The 19,387-nt window shown below is 41.6% G+C and overlaps 1 protein-coding gene and 1 long non-coding RNA gene across 6 annotated transcripts in view; one reads left to right on the top strand and one right to left on the bottom strand.

The window, feature by feature from the left end:
- The window catches only part of LOC145508659 (uncharacterized), a 106,581-nt gene that overhangs the window by 4,625 nt on the left and 82,569 nt on the right, over positions 1 to 19,387 (top strand). The window contains exons 2-3 of one of the 2 annotated variants that reach the window (XR_014055513.1): positions 1,436 to 1,482; positions 7,285 to 7,447. This is a non-coding gene — a long non-coding RNA (uncharacterized LOC145508659). The remainder of the gene's footprint in view (positions 1 to 1,435; positions 1,483 to 7,284; positions 7,448 to 19,387) is intronic. The other variant, XR_014055512.1, reaches the window with a different exon arrangement.
- Positions 1 to 19,387, bottom strand: part of AFAP1L1 (actin filament associated protein 1 like 1) — a 69,065-nt gene that overhangs the window by 1,570 nt on the left and 48,108 nt on the right. For all 4 annotated transcript variants that reach the window (XM_081495713.1, XM_081495711.1, XM_081495716.1 and 1 more), the window contains 6 exons: positions 17,624 to 17,769; positions 16,909 to 16,981; positions 15,495 to 15,606; positions 5,060 to 5,224; positions 2,939 to 3,117; positions 1,016 to 1,144 (listed from right to left, as the gene is read on the bottom strand). In XM_081495713.1, coding sequence (XP_081351839.1) covers positions 1,016 to 1,144; positions 2,939 to 3,117; positions 5,060 to 5,224; positions 15,495 to 15,606; positions 16,909 to 16,981; positions 17,624 to 17,769 — 804 coding nt within the window. The remainder of the gene's footprint in view (positions 1 to 1,015; positions 1,145 to 2,938; positions 3,118 to 5,059; positions 5,225 to 15,494; positions 15,607 to 16,908; positions 16,982 to 17,623; positions 17,770 to 19,387) is intronic.

Below are 19,387 nucleotides of genomic sequence, written 5' to 3'. Positions count from 1 at the left end.
ATTCAGATTTTAATATTTAAAAAAATTTTTTTCATGACACCTGAAATTTATGTGATATTCAAAGTTGTTTCCATAAACAAAGTTTTACTGGGACACTGCCATGTCAGCCACTCATTTACATACTGTCTATGACTACTTTCCTGGTATGATGGCAGAGGTGGGTGGTTGTGAAAGAGACCATGTGTTCCACAGAGCATCAAATATTTACTGTCTGGCCCTTTCCCGAAAAAGTTTGCTGATGTCTGGTCTCGGTGGTCTGGCCTTGGGCTGGTTACTTCTCTTATCTCATGTCCTAATGCTCAGGTATTTGTTTTCAGGTCCACACTTTCTTATCTGCAATTCTGAAACCAGACAGCTCTGAGACCAGAATCTTTTTCAAGTGTTTTGGCACAGATTCAGTGGCCAGACCTGACCTCACCTGATATGAGGTCGTTTGAAGTCTATTTGTTTAATGTGCTGTGAATGTTTGTGTCTTGCTATAGAATTATCAAAATGTTTGCTTACAGAGTACCTCCTGAGAACTTGGGGTTTTTCATCATACATAGTATATGCACCACATTACCTTTCTAAAATTCAAAAAGTTCTAGAACACAGCTGGCCCCAAGTTTCAGAGGTAGGATTCCCCAAGTTTCACTCCAGTATCTTGGAGTGAGCTGTTGACTTGGAACTGGAAGAGATGGATTTGCATCCCAGCTCTCAGTGATGCTCTGCATAACCTTGGGCAAGTCCCTTTACTCAATTTCCTCACCTATTAAATGGGGCCCTTCTTGTCTCAAAACATATTGTAGGTTCAGAAACCAAAGCTTGGTAGACTTATGTATTAAGAAAGAATAAATATGTTCCGAAGGAGATTTGAGGGTCTTGCTTTCTGAGCAAAATTTATGAGTTTTACCGCATGGGTATATTGGCAATTTTCTGTCTTTCTCACGAGCTGATTTTTTTTGTTCTTGGTGAGGTTCTATAGAAAGGAAGCTTCCGAGTCTCTGAATTTTGATTAGCCAAACTGTTGTGGTACCTTGGCTTTTTGTAGCACCCTTCCTTGATTGGAGTTTACGATGGATGGGCTCCTCTTCCGTAACTCAGAAACACAATTGACAGGGAGAGGTTGCTCTGGGGCATTGTTCTGGGGTTTATTTGCAGCTTCCTGTTGATGACAAGAGATAGTTACATTGGTGAGGTCTAGTACTCACACCCAGCCTGCCCTTCAAAGAGTGCAAGTAGAAGACATTGTGCAAACATGTCAGCATCAAACAGGATAAGGGGTGCAAAATACGTGAGGGCCTTGGAATAAATTTATGATTAAATGAGTAAAATTACTAAAGTTAAAATATCTGAACCCTCACTGTGCACCAGACATTGCATAAATTATCATAGTTCATTTAGCCTTTTCAGTTATGCAAAGCAGGTGCTTATATTATGTTGTTATATTTTACAGATAAGGAAAATGAGAAGGTCAAGTCACTGCTCAAGGCCATAAAGCTGGTGAGTGAGACAGCTGGGATTTAAATCACACAGTCCTGTCTCTTAACCTCTCCTGCATTCCTTCACGTTTTTTACACTGCCTTTACTTCTTAAATTTTTCAGGTGATGGCTTAGTATCTTGCTGGATGTAGTTCCTTGAATGTGACATACTAATAGTTAAGCCTGTAGGGAATTTAGAGAAGACTTTCTCCAAAGGCCATCACAAGGATCAAAAGTGGAGGGAAAAGCTCTGTGGAATGTGAACATCAGGGCACGTTGGTGGGAGGAAGCATCTGGGATGAGGGAACCACTTCTACTCCTCCACCAGTCCTCTGTGCTTCTTGGAAATTGTTTTGTCCCTGGCCTCTAAGCTTTCCTGTAAATGAGGTTGGAAATGACCCCATGGAGAGGAAGTGTAGGAGTAGAAGAAACTGCTCTGGCTTCTGAGTCATGAGGTGTAGCCTGACCTTGGACGGCAATAGGAATACTGTTTTCTTGTCTAAAAGCAAGTATAAACATTTATCCATTTGACAAGCATTTATTGCACTTATACTATTTTTCAGATATATATATATATTCACACACAAATTGTGGTTAAGTGCCATGAAGTAGAATAACAGATGGGACTGTTGGTAATTCAGACCAGTGGTTCCCAATTGGGGACAGTTTTGTCCTTCCTGGGGATGTTTGGCAATTTCTGGAGACATTTTTCGTTGTCATAACTGGGCGTGGAGCTCCTGGCATCAGATGGGTATAGGCTGGGGATGCTACTAAACATCCTACAGTGCACATGACAGGCCCTATAAAAAATTACTGGTAGTCGTGCTGGGGTTGACACACTGATACAGACTGAGGTCACTGAAGTTCTCCCTGAAGAAATCCCATTCAACATGAGGGTTGCTGGGAGCATTAGAGACAATGGATGCAAAGCCCTGAGGATAGGGCCTGGTACACAGGGGATCCCAGGAGGGGGCTGTACCAGTGGCTAAAGCAAGCCTCTGGAGTCAGGCTTCCTGGGTTTGGGATCCTGTCTCCCATTTAGCTGAGTGACCTTGAGCATGTACTTTGACATCTGAACTTAGTTTCCTTGTCTGTCAGATAGGGTGAATACACATAATATTGCCTCACTGGACTGCTGTGAACATTGTGTGAAATCATACAGGTTAAGATGCTGCACCAGCCTGTGGTAATTGATCAATACAAGTTTGTTCTTATTCAATATAGTATATTATCAATAACCCCAAGGCCACTTCTAAGATTACATTCAGGATAAAAAGTCAAATAGTGGTGCTTCAGTGGAGAGAACATAGGCCAGAGAACTTGTTCCAAAGAGTCAGTCCCCTTCATAGGTGTGCCACTTATGACATGTTCCCTCTCAGGGTTTTAGCTTTCTCATTTGTAAATAAGGATAATTCCTACCCCTCAAAGAATGATCATGAAAGTCTGTAGCATGTGAGGGGATTAAGGAGCAGCTCACCCCACTCTTGTTCTTGCTGTTGACGGAGAGCCCCAGGGCTGGGCCCCCTGCCAGGGACTGCTGCAAGCGCTCCTTCACAGTCACCAGCCGCAGCTCCAGGTCGATCCGGTGCTCCTCCTTTGCTCGACACTGAGCTTCCAGGGTGGCCAGAGCCTCTTCAAGAGCGTTTAACTTTGCCCCTGTGTCCAAAGACATCTGTAAGAAATAGCTGAGCCTGGCCAGAAACATCAGGGAGTTTGGCAGGCCCACAGGCCATAACCTGCCTTCCCAGGTTAAGGCCTTTCTTACTTCTGGTTAAGGGATGGACTTTGGACCTATAGTTCTAGCTCTGTGCTGGGTTGTGTGGTTTTTATTTGCCCACTCTCCATTTCCCCATTCCCCTCTCATTCCCTATAGATTGAATGGGGTTGACCTCACTTCTAGTTCAGGAGTTGGCACATACTTTAGACCTGGTGCATAATTGTATCTCATTTTCTGGTCACAGTGGTTAGTTTAGGGATCAAAGCTGGTCCAATCAAGGTGAATCCTAAGGTGCTTATGGGGCCCATTGGGAAGAGAAGCCTCTCTGCTGGAGTGGTTGCGTGGACTGTGTGAGGGCAAGAGTTGTGAAGCCTTTATACCACCATGAGGGACAGAGAATGAAACCAAAGTAGGGAAAAGCAGAAGCAAGAATTAGAGAAATATGCTTCCTGGTGACATCATTTAAGTCCCTGGACTTTGCTATACCTGATCAAGTTTCCAGTTACATTTTCCTTTTCATTTCTAAGCCAGTGAGTTTTCTTACTTGTAACCAAGAATCAACAGAGGGCTTTACACTGATCACAAGCCCTTGCTAGAATTTTGCTGCTTATTCATTTTAAGCCAACAAACCTGTGTTAGGACTTTGTTTGTGTCAGGAGCTGTGTTGGATCTTAATAGGTTTAAAAATTAGTTCCATTGTTTGCCCTGAAAGAGGTTGCACCGGAGGGTTTTCTGGTAATGGTGATTCTTTTTATTCATTCATTCATTCAGTAAATATTGAGTGCTTGTTAGGTACCAGGCAGTGTTCTATGCCCTTGAGACCTATTAGTGAACAGAACAGGGAAAGATCTTTGCCCTTATTGAACTTATAATTGTGTGTTTATATGTATATGTGTGTGTGTGAGAGAAAACAATATAAATTCAATAAGTAATCTGTTAAAAAGTTATATACTATAGAAAAAAATTGAGGAGGACAAGTTGGACAGTCAAGTCAACCTGCTTCAAACCCTAGTTCTGACTGTTATAAAGTTCTTCTTTATATTGAAACCAAACTGGATTCATGTGCCTCCTTTCCATTGATTCTGGTTCCTAGCCACATAGAACAAGTCATTAAGCCAGAAGTTCTCAGTCTGAGATTTGTGAATTCCTAGGCAATCTGTGGCTCTGGGCGCACTTGAGCTCCTGAAATTATTTGCAACATTGTGATTTGTGGGGGTTTTCTCCCTTAGGAAAGGGTCCATAGGTTCCATCAGATTCTCATGGGGCTATGTGACCTTGGACACATTTTACGTAAGGATAGGACCTCCAGTTCCCTGCAACATGTTCAGAAACCTCAGTCTGAAAGTGTGCTGAACTGCAGCTATAGAGAGAATTCAACAGAAAAATGGCAGAAAGTGGGGTGCAGAGGAGCCCCGGGTATACAGGGCCTGCAGAGGTCATGGTCCTAGATTTCAGAATGGGATACTAGTGAAGTGTTACTGTCCATTATTCTCAGTACCTGGACCAATGTTTCACACATTTGGGTCCTTAGTACATAGCTGTGAATGAATGAGTTAATATGAGGTTCAAAATGATATCTCTTTCTTGATTCTAAAGCACACTCTGTTTTTCATGTTTTAAAATTTCTAAAATCAGATCTCATTTTACCACATTAAGTATAAACATTTGTGTTACTTTTTCATCCCCTCACTCTAAAAACAGTTACTCAATCAATGGCACTTTCATTCATCAGGAGAGATGGTGATGATGATGGTGGTGGTGAGGAGGAGGAGAAAGGGGAGGAGAAGCCTACGTGTTCCTGGTAAGAAACCAGGTGGCTAGTACCAGGGGAGGTGCCAAGGCTGAGCCCCTCATATGCTCAGGGCCACACCCCATAGATACCTGGGTTGTTCCGAATGGCTTCCTTTAGTTCCCTCTTTTCCTGCCGCAGTGCCATCAGCTCTGTCCGGATTGTCTCTTTCTCTTTCTCCAGCTTCTCTTTTTCTACCAGGTACCTCCTGGCATCCTCCTCAGCTCGGTTCTTACCGTACTTATATTGATGGGCACCTGCAGAGATGAGGCAGGAAAAGGTCCTCAATTCTGAGCTCTGCTGAGAGTACTTGGGTGGTGTTAGCTTCTCTCTCAGCCTCAATCTGTCCATAAAATGGGAATATTTAGGTCCGTACCCCTAGATATATTTAGTGTGAAGGAGAGGAAACTCGGAGCCAAAGGGAGGCAGTAGTGCACAGGGATGAGGAGGAAGGGCTTTTTTGTTGTTGGTTAGCTAACTCGTGTCCAACTCTTTTGTGACCCCATGGACTGTAGCCTGCCAGGCTCCTCTGTCCATGGGATTTCCCAGGCAAGAATGCTGGAGTGGTTGCCATTTCCTTCTCTTGGGGATCTTCCTGACTCAGAGTTGAACCCGCATCTCCTGCACTGGCAGGCAGATTCTTTACCACTGAGCCACCAGGGAAAGCCCTACAAGGGCTTTAGAACCAGACAGATCAAGGTCTGTGTTTTCTTTTGCCCGTTACTGGTTGTGTGACATCAGACAAAGTGAATGTGGTGTTTCTGTGCCTTCCCCTAGCTTTAGTTTCCTCATTTGTCAATATGGATATCAATCAGATTTACCTCTTGGCATTGTGATAAGGTTTTAAAGAGATAATTCATGAAAAGTACTTGGTATGCTGCTGCTGCTGCTGCTGCTGCTAAGTCGCTTCAGTCGTGTCCGACTCTGTGCGACCCCATAGACGGCAGCCCATCAGGCTCCGCCGTCCCTGGGATTCTCCAGGCAAGAATACTGGAGTGGATTGCCATTTCCTTCTCCAGTGCATGAAAGGGAAAAGTGAAAGTGAAGTCGCTCAGTCGTGTCCGACTCTTAGCGACCCCATGGACTGTAGCCTACCAGGCTCCTCCGTCCATGGGATTTTCCAGGCAAGAGTACTGGAGTGGGGTGCCATTGCCTTCTCCAGTACTTGGTATAGTACCTGGCAAATAGAGCTTAGTAAATGTTAGATAATAATTTAAAATAGATTTTGTGATGTATACACATTTTTGTTTTAAAAGGGCATTTTTATAGTTAACTTTCAGTGCATATAGGATAGACAGCTACATGTAACACAGATCTACAGAGAATTGAGACCTGAGGTTAAAGTCAGGCATTGCCTGTTTTATTACTGAGAAATGGGTGGGGGCAGAGAGAGACATAGTATTCTTCTACAGGCGTTACACTATGGTGGGCAATAACAACAAATTATTATGGCAAAAATTTATTGACCACTTACTATATACTAGGTAATTTATCTGCATTTCTATTTAATCCTCACAAAAGTTACTATTATTTGCTCTGCTTTATTGTTGGGAAAACTGAGACACAAGAGGTTAGGTCTCAATGCTAATGATGGGAGAACCCAGGTTTGAGTTCACATCTGTCTGACTCAAGGATCCATGCTATGAAATATTGCCGATCTTGAGCAAGGCCATAGTCTAACCTCTTAGTGAAAGTTTTATTTATTTTTTTATGCTACAGTCAGTCACACATAGTCCTTTGTAAGTGGGTGTGGAGCAATTCCCGCAGTTTGCTGGTAACTGGGGGGTCTTGTCTCTGCAGCTCTGTAGGGATTGCAGTGGTCACCCATGGCCTATTTAAAAATCAGTTCCTGCTTTAACTACTCTACAATTCAAATCTCATTATAAATAAAGCATGGAGGGCTGAGACGAGGGTGCATGGCTCCCTGTACTTCCCAGCTATACAACAGCATCCCAAAGGAGTTGGCTTTCAGACTTTTGGATTTTATAAACTGGTAAAATATAAATAGGGATATCCTGATTCACTTTGCTGTACAGCTGTAACTAACACCACATTGTAAGTCAACTATACTTCAGTAAAAAAATGTAAAAAAATATTCACAGAAAAAACAGGATACCAACAAAGGACTGTCAGCACTATATTGTTGACAATATAAAGACTTTAAAACTACCAATATTATTATTATTCCCACTGTTTAGCAGAATAATAGTTTAACATCAGGAGTTGGACACAAATGTGGAATAGTCATTTATATTGAGTAGAATTAACTTTATGAAAAACTTCATGTACTGTGCTTATTTTTCTCATTTCATTGCAGATGAGTGAAAACTTCCTTATGGACCAAACCAGCAAGTAGACTTACCTTTGGGAGCCACCATCTTGATCCACCTTGCAGTGTCAGCACCGCGGAGAGCGGCTTTCCTCACATCCAACCCTGTAATGCTTGAGTGGTAAAGAAGCAAACTAAGTTTTCATCCTCTGTAAGTGATGAGTTGATTTTCTTTTCTACTTTCAAGATTTTCTCCTTGCTTTTGGCTTTAGCATTTAATACGATGTGTCTTTTAAAAATTATTTATTTACTGGTTGCGTTGGGTCTCCGTTGCTGTGTGTGGGCTTACTCTGGTTGTAGTGAGCAGGGGCTACTCTTCTTTGCAGTGCATGGGCTTCTCATTGCAGTGGCTTCTCTTGTTGCGCAGCACAGGCTCTAGGTGCACGGGCTTCAGTATTTGCAGCGCAAGTGCTCAGTAGTTGTGGTCCATGGGCTTAGTTGCTGCACGGCATGTGGAATCTTCCTGGACCAGGGATTGGATTGAATCTGTGTCCCCTGCATTAGCAGGAGGATTCTTAATCAGTGGACCTCTAGGGAAGACCTCCAGGAAGTGTGCTGTGTCTTTTGTGCATCTCTTTGCCTTTATCCTACTAGAAGTTCACTGAATTTCCTATATGGTAAATTAATGATTTCAATAAATTTGGCAACTTTTCAGCTGTTATTTCTTTTAATATTTTTTATGCCCCTCTTTTTCTTCTCTCCTTCTAATACTCCCTTTATGTATATATTAGTATTCTTAATGGTGTGTCTCACATTTCTCTGAGGCTCTGTTTATTTTTCTTTGTTCTTTTTTGTGTTATTTTAAATGCATAATCTCTGTTGATTTATCATGAAGTTTACTGATTCTTTTGCCAGTTCAAATGTACCATTGAGCCATTTGATAGAACACTGTCATCTTACTTGCTTTTTTTTTAACCAACTAAAGCTTATACTTCATTAGATTTACTTAGAATTTATCCAATGTCCTTTTCTGTTGCTGAGCTACCACATTACATTTAGTCATCATGTCTCCTCAGGTTTTTCTTGGCTGTGACATTTTCTCCGACTTTTTTTTCTCCCAGTTTTATTGAGATAATTGACATAGCACTGTGTAAGTTTAAAGTATCAGCTTCCCTGGTGGCTCAGACGGTAAAGAATCCATCTGCAGTGCGGGAGACTTGAGTTCAATCCCTGGGTTGGGAAGATACCCTGATGGAGGGCATGGCAACCCACTCCAGTATTCTTGCCTGGAGAATCCCCATGGACAGAGGAACCTGGTGGGCTCTTGTCCATGCGATCTCAAAGAGTCTGAAATGACTGAGTGACTAAGCACAGTACACTGTGTAAGTTTAAAGTATACTGCATAATGATTTGACCTACATAAATCATGAAATGATTACCACAACAAGTTTAGTGAACAGCCTTTATCTTGTGTAGATACAAATTTAAAGAAATAGAAAAAAAATTTTTTCCTTGTGATGAGAACTCTTAGCATTTACTCTTTTCTCTTTCATATATAACATACAATGGTGTTAATTATAGTCATCATGTTGTACATTACATCTCTAGTATTTATCTTAGAACTGGAAGTTTATACCTTTTGACTGTCTTCATCCAGTTCTCCTCCCCATACTCCCTGCCACTGGTAGCCACAAATCTGATCTCTTTTTCTATAAGCTTGTTTGTTTTTGAACTATTAATGTATTAAATCTACAGTATTATATATTAGTTCCTGTTATATAACAGTGATTTGATATTTCTATACATTTTAAAATGATCACCATGATAAGTCTAGTTACCAGCTGTCACCATACAAAGTTATTATATAATTGTTGACTATATTCCCTGAACTGTACATTTCATACCCATGGCTCATTTATTTTATAACAGGAAATTTGTACCTCTTAATCTCCTTCACTGCTCTCCTCCTCCGGCCCCCTCCCCTCTGGCAACCCCCTATTTGTTCTCTGTATCTATGACTTTGTTTCTGTTTGTTATGTTTGCTTGTTTTTTTCAGATTTCATGTATAAGTGAAATTATATGTATTTGCCTTTCTCTGTCTGACTCATTTCACTTAGCATGATACTGTTTAAGGCCATCTGTGTTGTTGCAAACGGCAGGACTTCACTCATTAATGGCTGAGCAATATTCCATTGTATATATGTATGTCATATCTTTATCCAGTCATTTTTGTCTGTTTTTAAAAAAATTTTACTGACATAGTTTATTTAAAATATTGTGCTTCAGATGTACAGCAAAGTGATTAATTATACATATCCATATATTCATTTTTTATCAGATTCTTTTCTTATATAGTTATCACAGAGTATTGAGTAGAGTTCCCTGTGCTATACAGTAGCAGGTCCTTGTTGGTTTTCTATCTTCTATATAGCTGTGCGTTTATGCTAATCTCAAGCTTCTGATTTATCCTCCCCCCCTCCCCCATATTTACCCTTTGGTTACCATAAATATGATATCTGTAAGTCTGTTTCTGGTTTGCAAATAAGTTCATTTAAAGAAATAGATTCCACATATGAGGGATACCATGTTTGTCTTTCTCTGCCTGACTTCACTTAGTGTGATAATCTCTAGGTCCATCCATACTGCTGCAAATGACATTATTTTGTTCTTTTTTTATGGCTGAGTAATATTCCATTGTATTTATGTGCCCCATCTTTTTTATCCACTCCTCTGTCGATGGACATTTTGGTTGCTTCCATGTCTCTAGCTATTGTAAATGGTGCTGCAGTGAACACTGGGGTCCATGTATCTTTTTAAAATTCACTGGGGTCCGTATATCTTTTCAAATTGTTGTTTTCTGGATATATGCCCAGGAGTGGGATTGCTGGATCATATGGTAGTTCTATTTGTAGGTTTTTAAGGAGCCTCCATACTGTTCTCCATGGCGGTCGTACTAATTTACATTCCCACCAGCAGTGTAGGTGGGTTCCTTTTTCTCCACACCCTCTCCAGCATTTATTATTTATAGACTTTTTGATGATATTTTGATTTGCATTTCTCATATACTATGATGTTGAGCATCTTTTCAAATGCCTTTTGGCCACCTGTATGTCTTCTTTGGAGAACTATTTAGATCATCTACCATCTTTTGATTGCATTTTTTTTTAATGTAATGCTGTGTGAACTATTTGTATATTTTGGAGATTAATCCCTTTTCAGTTGCTTTGTTTGCAGATATTTTCTCCCATTCATTCTATGGGTTGTCTTTTTGTTTCGTTTATAGTTTGCTTTGCTGTGCAGAAGCTTTTAAGATTAATTGGATCCTTTTTTTTTTTATTTTCATTACTCTAGGGGATAATGTAATCTTCCAAAAAGATATGACAAAAAGATATTGCTGTGATTTATGTCAAAGAGTGTTCTGCCTATGTTTTTCTCTAGGAGTTTTATAGTGTCCAGCCTCACATTTGGGTCTTTGATTCATTTTGAATTTATTTTTGTGTATTGTATAAGAGAATATTCTAATTTCATTCTTTTACATGTAGCTGTTGAGGTTCCCCAGCACCACTTATTGAAGAGATTCTTTCCTCCATTGTACATTCTTGCCTCTTTTGTTACAGACTAATTGACCATGGGTGTATGGATTTATTTCTGGGCTTTCTATCCTTGTTGCATTGATCTATATTTCTGTTTCTGTGCCAGTACCATACTGTTTTGATTACTATAGCTTTGTAGTATAGTCTGAAATCAGGGAGCCTGATTTCTCCAGCTCCATTTTTCTTCTCAGGATTGCTTAGGCTATTCAGGGTCTTTAGGGTTTCCATAAAAGTTAAAATTTTTTTTTTTGGTTCTATTTATGTAAAAAATGCTCTTGGTAATTTGATAGGAATTGCACTGAATCTGTAGATTGCCCTGCATAGTATAGTCATTTTGATAATATTGATTCTTCCAAGAATATGGTATATATCTTTCCATCTGTTTATGTCATCTTTGACTTTTTCATCATTGTCCTATAGTTTTCAGGGTATGGTCTTTTGTCTCCTTAAGTAGCTTTTTATTCCTAGATATTTCATTCTTTTTGATGTGATAGTAAATGGGATTGTTTCCTTAATTTCTCTTTCTAATCTTTCAGAAAGATTTCTGTGTATTAATTTTGTATCCTGCAACTTTACCAAATTGATTGTTAAGCTCTAGTAGTTTTCTGGTAGCATCTTTGGGATTTTCTATGTGTAGAATCACGTCATCTGCAAACAGTGACAATTTTACTTCTTTTCCAATTTGAATTCCTTTTCATTCCTTTTTCTTCTGTGATTGCCATGGCTAGGACTTCACAACTGTGTTGAATAAAAGTGATGACAGTGGACATCCTTGCATTGCTCCTGATCTTAGAGGGAATGCTTACAGCTTTTCACCATTGAGAATGATTTTAGCTATGAATTTGTTATATATAGCCTTTATTATCTTGAGGTAAATTCTATTTATGCCCACTTTCTGGAGAGTTTTTATCATAAGTCAGTGTTGAATTGTGTCAAAAGCTTTTTCTGCATCTATTGAGATAATCATATGGTTTTTGTCCTTCAGTTTGATAACATAGTATACCACACTGATTGACTTGTGGATGTTGAAGAATCCTTGCATCCCTGGGTTAAATCCCTCTTAATCATAGTGTGTGATCCTTTTAATGTATTATTGGGTTTGGTTTGCTAGTATCTTGTTGAGAATTTTTGTGTCTATGTTCATCAGTGATACTGGCCTGTAGTTTTCTTTTTTGTGGTATCTTTCTCTGGTTTTGGTATCAGGGTGATGGTGGCCTCTGATATTGTTCCACAGAGGGTGCTGCTGCTGCTGCTGCTGCTAAGTCGCTTCAGTCGTGTCCGACTCTGTGCGACCCCATAGACGGCAGCCCACCGGGCTCCCCCGTCCCTGGGATTCTCCAGGCAAGAATACTGGAGTGGGCTGCCATTTCCTTCTCCAATACATGAAAGTGAAAAGTGAAAGTGAAGCCGCTCAGTCGTGTCCAACCCCTAGTGACCCCATAGACTGCAGCCTACTAGGCTCCTCTGTCCATGGGATTTCCCAGGCAAGAGTACTGGAGTGGGGTGCCATTGCCTTCTCCGACAGAGGGTGCAGCCTTAGGCATATATGGTTACCTTGGAGGACAGTGATCTTAGCAGGACTTTCTTCCTGATCTCTCTGTTACACTGCCCGACTCTTGGTATCATATCCAGCTGTTAGGTCCAACTAATTGTCAGCTGATTGTTCTATTGTTTTTGATAATGCTTTGTATCATCATTTGCTCCACATTTTATTCCCACTAAAGTCAATTCTTTTGAAGGAGAGCTTTGGAGTTCAGTGTTTTTTGTTTTTTTTTTAATTAATTAATTTCTTTATGGCTGTGCTGGGTCTTTGTTGCTGTGTATGGACTTCCTCTAGTTGTGGTGAGTGGGGTCTCTTCTCTTGTGGTGCATGAGCTTCTCATTGCAGTGGCTTCTCGTTGTGGTGCACAGGCTCTGGGGTGCGTGGGCTTCAGTAGTTGTGGCTTGTGGGCTCTAGAGCACAGGCTCAGTAGTTGTGGCACGTGGGCCTAGTTGCCTCACTGCATGTTGCATCTTCCAGACCAGGGATAGAACCCATTTCCCTTGCAATGGCAGGCAGATTCTCAACCACTGAACCACCAAGCGAGTCCCTGGAGTTCAATGTTTTTATGACTTGCCTTTCTCTTTACCTTGGGCAAAAATCTCAGAGTCACTGTTCTGAACAATGGCCTGCTTCTCTTAGAGTGACATCTCTGTTTTGTGAGCTGGGTGCTGGGTGGGGACTGTTATCTCTGATCTTCTAAACTTGCCTCTCCTAGTGTGGAACCCCTGCCTTATGAGTGATCTGGGGTGAGAGCAATTAGGGCCCCCATATCCTTGGCCTGCCCAACCTTGAGTAGAGCATTTGGCCTATGAATGGAATCTGGGAGCACCCTACTTGTGGGATGCACTCACCTGTGATTTAATGTCTGTAATACATAATTGGTGGTGATAAAAAATGCTGGTGACTTGATCTTATTGGGGAGATACTGCTGCTCTTGACTGGGAGTGAGAGAGAGAGCCCCGTTTTCTTGTCCACAGCTGCCTAGAGTGGAAATTCTGCCTCACTGAGCTGGGAAAGGGGTAAAGGAATGGGCTGTGGCTCAGATGTCACAAAGTCTCAGTGTTTTAACTGAGATTTAGTGAATTATCTAGAATAAATCTTCACTTGCCATATGCCCTTAGGACAGTTTCTGGAGACTTTAATGACTGATTTAGCAGTCCTCACTGGTTATGGTTGTTTTCACCACTTCCTCAGTAGTCCCCTCAGTTCCCATGATTTTTGTGTTCTTTTGCAGTCCCCTTCCACTCTAGATAGGGCTGACCTGTGTAACCATTAGGATGTGGCAGAAATGATCACAAAAGCCAGTTCACAAAAACAACGCAGCTCCTACTCTGTTCCTCCTTCCTGGGTCACATGCTGTGGGGGAAGCCAGCTGTCTTGTCATGAGGGCAAGGAACTGAGGCCTCCTTCCAAAAGCCAGCACAGATTTGCCAGGCATACACATGAACCATCTTGGGAGCAGATTCTCTAGCATGTCAAGCTATCAGATGATTGCAGATGACCAGCTGACTCCTTGACTGTGACCTCGTGAGAGACCCTAAGCCAGAGTTACCTAACTAAGCTGTCTCGGGATTCCTGACCCACAGAAACACTTATGTTTTAAGCTGTGGAATTTTGGGTAATTTATTATGTAGCAATAGGTAATTAATACACAATCTTGGGTGAAACCTTTTTCTTATGTTCTTGTTTCTTCATCTGAAAAACATTGTTGGACTAGATCCATGGTTCCCAATGGTCTTCGAGGAGCTGTATGATTTCACAGTGATGGATAACAGGCTGCTGTGTGGAGCAAAGGGGAGGCCAAGTGGGTCTCTGGACTCAGGGCAAAGCAGCTCCGCTTTTTCTTTTTCTTATAAACTGAGCTTCAGTATAAGATTTGATTTGAAGAATTTTTTTTTAATCTTTGCTCTAGTTTTTTGTTGTTGTTACATTTTGTGATTTCTTCAATCTTACATGCTTATTCAGTTTCCCATTTTGAAATGGGTATTCCATAAGGCTGTGCGTTTCTAGTGTCCACAAGCATAGAGCATAAGGAATGTGACAACAACCCTTTAATTGTTCAGAGAGGAAACTCTGGAGAGGGGAGGGGACTTTTCCAAAGTTACATAGTAGTTTAGTGACCAAGTAAGGAATGGAATACAAATCTCCTGACTCTAGAAGAGATTATCTGTGCTAATGAAGTGGGCTTTCCTGGTGGCTCAGTGGTAAAGAACCCACCTGCCAATGCGGGAGACATGGGTTTGATCCCTGGGTGGGGAAGATCCCCTGGAGGAGGAAATGGTAACCCACTCCAGTATTCTTCCTGGAGAATCCCATGGACAGAGGAGCCTGGTGGGCTACAGTCCCGGGGTCTCAAAGAGTCAGACACAACTGAGCAAATAAACAATAACAATGATATGGAGTTATCATAAAGAAAAGTATTTAAAAAAATAAATCTTCTAAAAGCAAAGACTAGAACTTGACTCTGTTCAGGTACAGGAGGAGGAAAGTAAAAGCAACAGAAGACTCTTGGGACATGCTGTCCTACAGAAAGCTGGCTTGCTCATAAAGATAAATCATACAGGAGTAGAGATTTATGTTGAGAATCAAAGAGACCTTTTAACATAGAGTTTTCTGACACAGTCATTACTTTGCAGTGTGGCAATCAGGCAGTTCAACAAACTTTTATGAAGTGCTAGGCAGAGCCTGAGTTAGGACACAGAGGTGAACTCTCTCTCTATATATATGTGGCTTTATGTAGTGTTAAAATTTTTAAATAGTTGCTAACATTAAAAAATAAGTAGATTTCTGGTTTGTTTTGAATAATTGGCAAATCTGAGCCAGCACTGCTGCCTGAGGGCCTTGGCTGGAGCTCAGTATTGGCTGCCCCAGAGCTGGGGCCTGAGCACTGCAGTTTCCTTCAGTCTCCCCCAACCCGTTCCTGTTGTTTTCCCTCTGAGGCCTTCTGCTCACTGCCCTTTATCACTCAGCTTGTGCTGTTATTTTTCTTAGAGTATTTTCTTATACCTCTCCTTACTCACTTACCACATGACCCCGGAAGGATCTGATTTTGAGACCCCTCGCCCCGCCCTGCCCCTGTCCCGGACATTTCCCTCCCTTCCTCCCTTGCACACAGAACTTACTGGAGGCGTGGCGCTTGATTTTGACCTGTGGGTCCACCCGATGGGACTTCTCACTGCAGGTGGAGGCATGGCGCTTGACCTGGGCTCCAGAGGGACTATCAGGCTCCTCATCCTGGAGATGGAAGGAGAAGATAAAGTATGGTTGGGCTCAGAGTCCCAGTGTAGGTGCTTTGTGATGTGCACTTGATGGTTGAGTGCTGCCTAACGTCTGAGATCTTGGCCTTAAACTTTTAGTTGTGTGCAGCCCTCAGCAGTCTATAAACCACTTGCACTAGCAGTGTGTTACTTGATCCTCATACCTTCCTGTCAGGGGCAGCAGAAGGCAACCCTAAACAGAATTTCTGCTGAGAGGAAAATTAGGAAGTCTCAAAAGACTTTGGGTGACCATATTTGATTTATTATAGATATTTTTGTCAGTAGATCATTTGGATATATCCTTCAAATTTTCTGAATTGCTAATATAAAGTCTTAAGTTAAAAAAAGTCAAAGTTGAGATCAGCCAGTGATAGAAGAGGCATAACTTTATAGACTGGCTATACATTTTCACATGAAAGAGTAGCGAGAACACTCAACATCTTGTCAAAGCTCAGGAGACCATGAGTGAAATATGATAGTCATATAATCATGATATTGATAATAGCAGTATTATTTACCCTCATTATAAGACCTTCCAGTGTCTAGGTACTGTGCTAAGCTTTTTCCATAAAGTATTTCATTTAGTTCTTGCAAGACCTAAAGGTAAGAGCTCAGACTATCATCCAGCACTGTCCAGGGCAGGGGTCCTGGCCTGCAGACACATCTGCTTTCCATGGCACCTTGATTCCCTCTCTCTGTCCATGAGCTATGAGGCCTGACTCACCAAACAATGTCTAGTCAGAATGTGGTCCTCTTGCTCTCCCGTGGCAGAAGGCACAGGGCAGATTGTGGAGCAGGACGGGTCATATGATGGCTACAGAGGTCTTACTGTAAGTTAATAAAGCTGGGATCTTCTTGGCTTAGTGAGCAAGACAGACTGTCCTGGGAGCTGAAGCCCAGACTGTGGATGCCACCAGGTAAAGGCCTGTGGGGGCAGCCACTCAGTTATCATCCACCTGAGACAACTACTGAATTAGTCAGTTCACAGAGCAGTAACAGGGGTGGACAGCCCAAGCTTGCTCAGACTGGAGCAGTGCTCTGTAGCTTGCAGAGCCCTCTCTTCTTCCTGGTTAGGAGCTCTTTCCTCCACTGCTCAGCCTCCTGTTCCAGAGATTCTCCCAAGGCACAGACTGGGGCAAGAAGGTCCCCTTTCCCCCACCTTCCAGGTGCTGGTTAAACAAAAATGATTTCTCTGAGGCAAAGGAATAGTGAGGGAGGGAGAGAGGGAGAGCTAATAAGTGGTCTTTGCCATGTCCCCCAAAGTCCCAAGGGACCATACCTGCATCTTTTCGTAAGGAACATCATCATAGACTCGGGGCTCAGGCCACTGATCCTGGCAGGATCTTGCATATCTAGAAAATACAAGGGATGATGATGATATGTGACAATGATACTTAAGCAGCTTACAGTGCTTTCCTGTCCACTCATTTGATTCTGGCAGCAGCTTTTAATGGAGGTCAGAAAGTTAGTGATAGCAGCCATGCCAGGCAGCACTGTGCCACTGATGTGTTTAGAGCTTATAGGCAGGGAAACGTGGGATTCTTACAATCCAGGAAGCAGGTTATTCATCGCCTCTATTCTATACGTGAGAAAACAGAGGATCCAGGCTGGCAAGCAACCAACCCAAGCTGTTGGTCATGATAGAGCCTTAACTTGAAGCTGGCACTTACAATGCAAACTCTGCAGATGAGCCTCGTGCCTGCCCAGAGGCTCAAGGGTATGGGGACCCTAAGTTTCCATGGCATGAGAGCAGAGCCCAGGCCATGGTCCAAAAGAGCTCCTTTCTGGCTCATTCCATCCACAGTGTCCCCAACTCTGAGCCTCCTTCTTTAACCAGCTCACTCCTCCCATTGGAAGAGGAAGGGACCCACTCTGACTTCCCAAGGAAGCAGTCTCAGCCCATCCTCCCTTCCCTCCCATTCCGCCTCTGAGAGGGAGCTGAGATAGAAAAGGTTGTGGGCAGCTTTGGGGGGCTGTGGGGTACTGGCCCTTACAAGAAGGAGTTGCGCCCTGCACTGACGATGCTGGTTAAGGTCTCCACATCCACATAGTCATAGTGCAATGCTTCGGGAGTGACTTTGGAGCCCATCTCCACTAGCAGCAGCCCAAGCCAGCGGCCCATGTCCTCTGAGCAGCTTGCCTGAGGGAGAGAAGGCACAAGCTGAGTTCACTTTGGCACATTGAGGGCCTCTGCCTACCCACTCACTTTGGCCAAACCCATATGCGTATAGTATCTGTTTGGACCCAATACTTAGGGATCCAAGAGGAGCAAGACTAGAACACTCATCCGGAAACCCAAGTTTTCTGGATAGAAAATGGAGACCTCTATTCAGGTCTGTGCTCTAGGGCTACCTCCTCAGAGAAGCCCTCCCCAACTACCTCTCTAAAACATATAACTTCACCCATTACCCTCAGAGCCTTCTAGACCGATTGGATATGAAAACAAAATTTAGGTTTTTCTCTGAATTTTTTTTAATATTTGCTTTTTATTAAATGAGGAGGCTATTTATCACATAACCCAAATTTTTTTCTTGTATCATAAATGCCAATTATATATAATATTGTATACAGGAAAATCTCTAAGAAGTTGCTGGTCAACTAACATGTTTTTATTTAAAGAACATTATCACAAAGTAATATATATTATATATATATATTAGAAAACTTAACGAATTTTTGCCTAACTAAAAAATTTATGACAGTTTGATTCCACCTGTTTGGCTTAGTATGAATAGAATGCTAGATTTCTAATTAAAAAAAAACAGATATGCAACAAGCAACAAAGATTTACTGTAGGGAACTACAGTCAATATCTTGTAATAACCTGTAATGGAAAATAATTTCAACAATAATATATGTGTATATATAACTGAATCACACAAAAAAAGAATTCTACTTTTTGAAATTTAGTAATGTTTATCTTTTTGCCAGTTTTTCTAAATGTCCTATGGACATCTAACAACAACATATGAGATGCAGAATTTTAAATATATTTGTGTAGGATATAAGATTAATATAAGTTAATGTAAATAGAAATCTATTATATTTAAATTACTAATGACATCATTCAAGATGCTCCTATTCTTTTTTTTTTGAACTTGATAACTATTCTCAGAGAAATGTTAAAGAGCATCATCATAAAATCAAGTTAGCACACAAAAACTAAACTTGAATTTAAGAAGCACATTTTTTGCCAGAAAGCTGTTTGTGAAGAGAAAGGGAAAGCTCTTTCTGAAGAGAAGTAAAAGACCCATCTTAAGCTATCAAAAGTAGAAGTGACTTACAGAATCAATATTTCCTTACGTTTAATAACTGAGAGGGGCAGTGGGTACTGGGCAAAGAAAACAATACCAAGAGGCTGGGTCTTAGTTGTAGGAAAAAGACCAAGAGGCCATTAATCTTCTGTGGAGCTTTGGATGAAGCATGTGACTGCCCTGGCCTCAGTTTCTTTATCTGTAATATGAGGGTGTAGTTGTTTAAGTTTTCCTCCAGTTATATTTTAAATTTCTAAATAGCTGAAGGATTGACATGTAAAGAGAGATTCAGTGTATTCTGTATGACCCCAGAGAGGAGGCCTGGTGCCAGTGGGTAGTTAGGAAAAATGAGTGGGTGAAATGAAATCACATTGTCATTCAGCCATTTGTCCAACAGATGTTAATTGAGTCCTTACTGAGCCCAATACTGTCCAGCCCAGGATTGCCGGATATCAGACTGGCTTCTGGAAAAACAAAAATACGCAGAACGGGTGTAGTTGCTGC

Source organism: Giraffa tippelskirchi, chromosome 6, assembly GCF_054371585.1.
Source record: "Giraffa tippelskirchi isolate mGirTip1 chromosome 6, T2T-mGirTip1v1.2.pri, whole genome shotgun sequence".
Classification (NCBI taxonomy): domain Eukaryota; kingdom Metazoa; phylum Chordata; class Mammalia; order Artiodactyla; family Giraffidae; genus Giraffa; species Giraffa tippelskirchi.
Note: the sequence above shows the minus strand (reverse complement) of the source record. Positions and strands in the feature narration are given on the sequence as shown.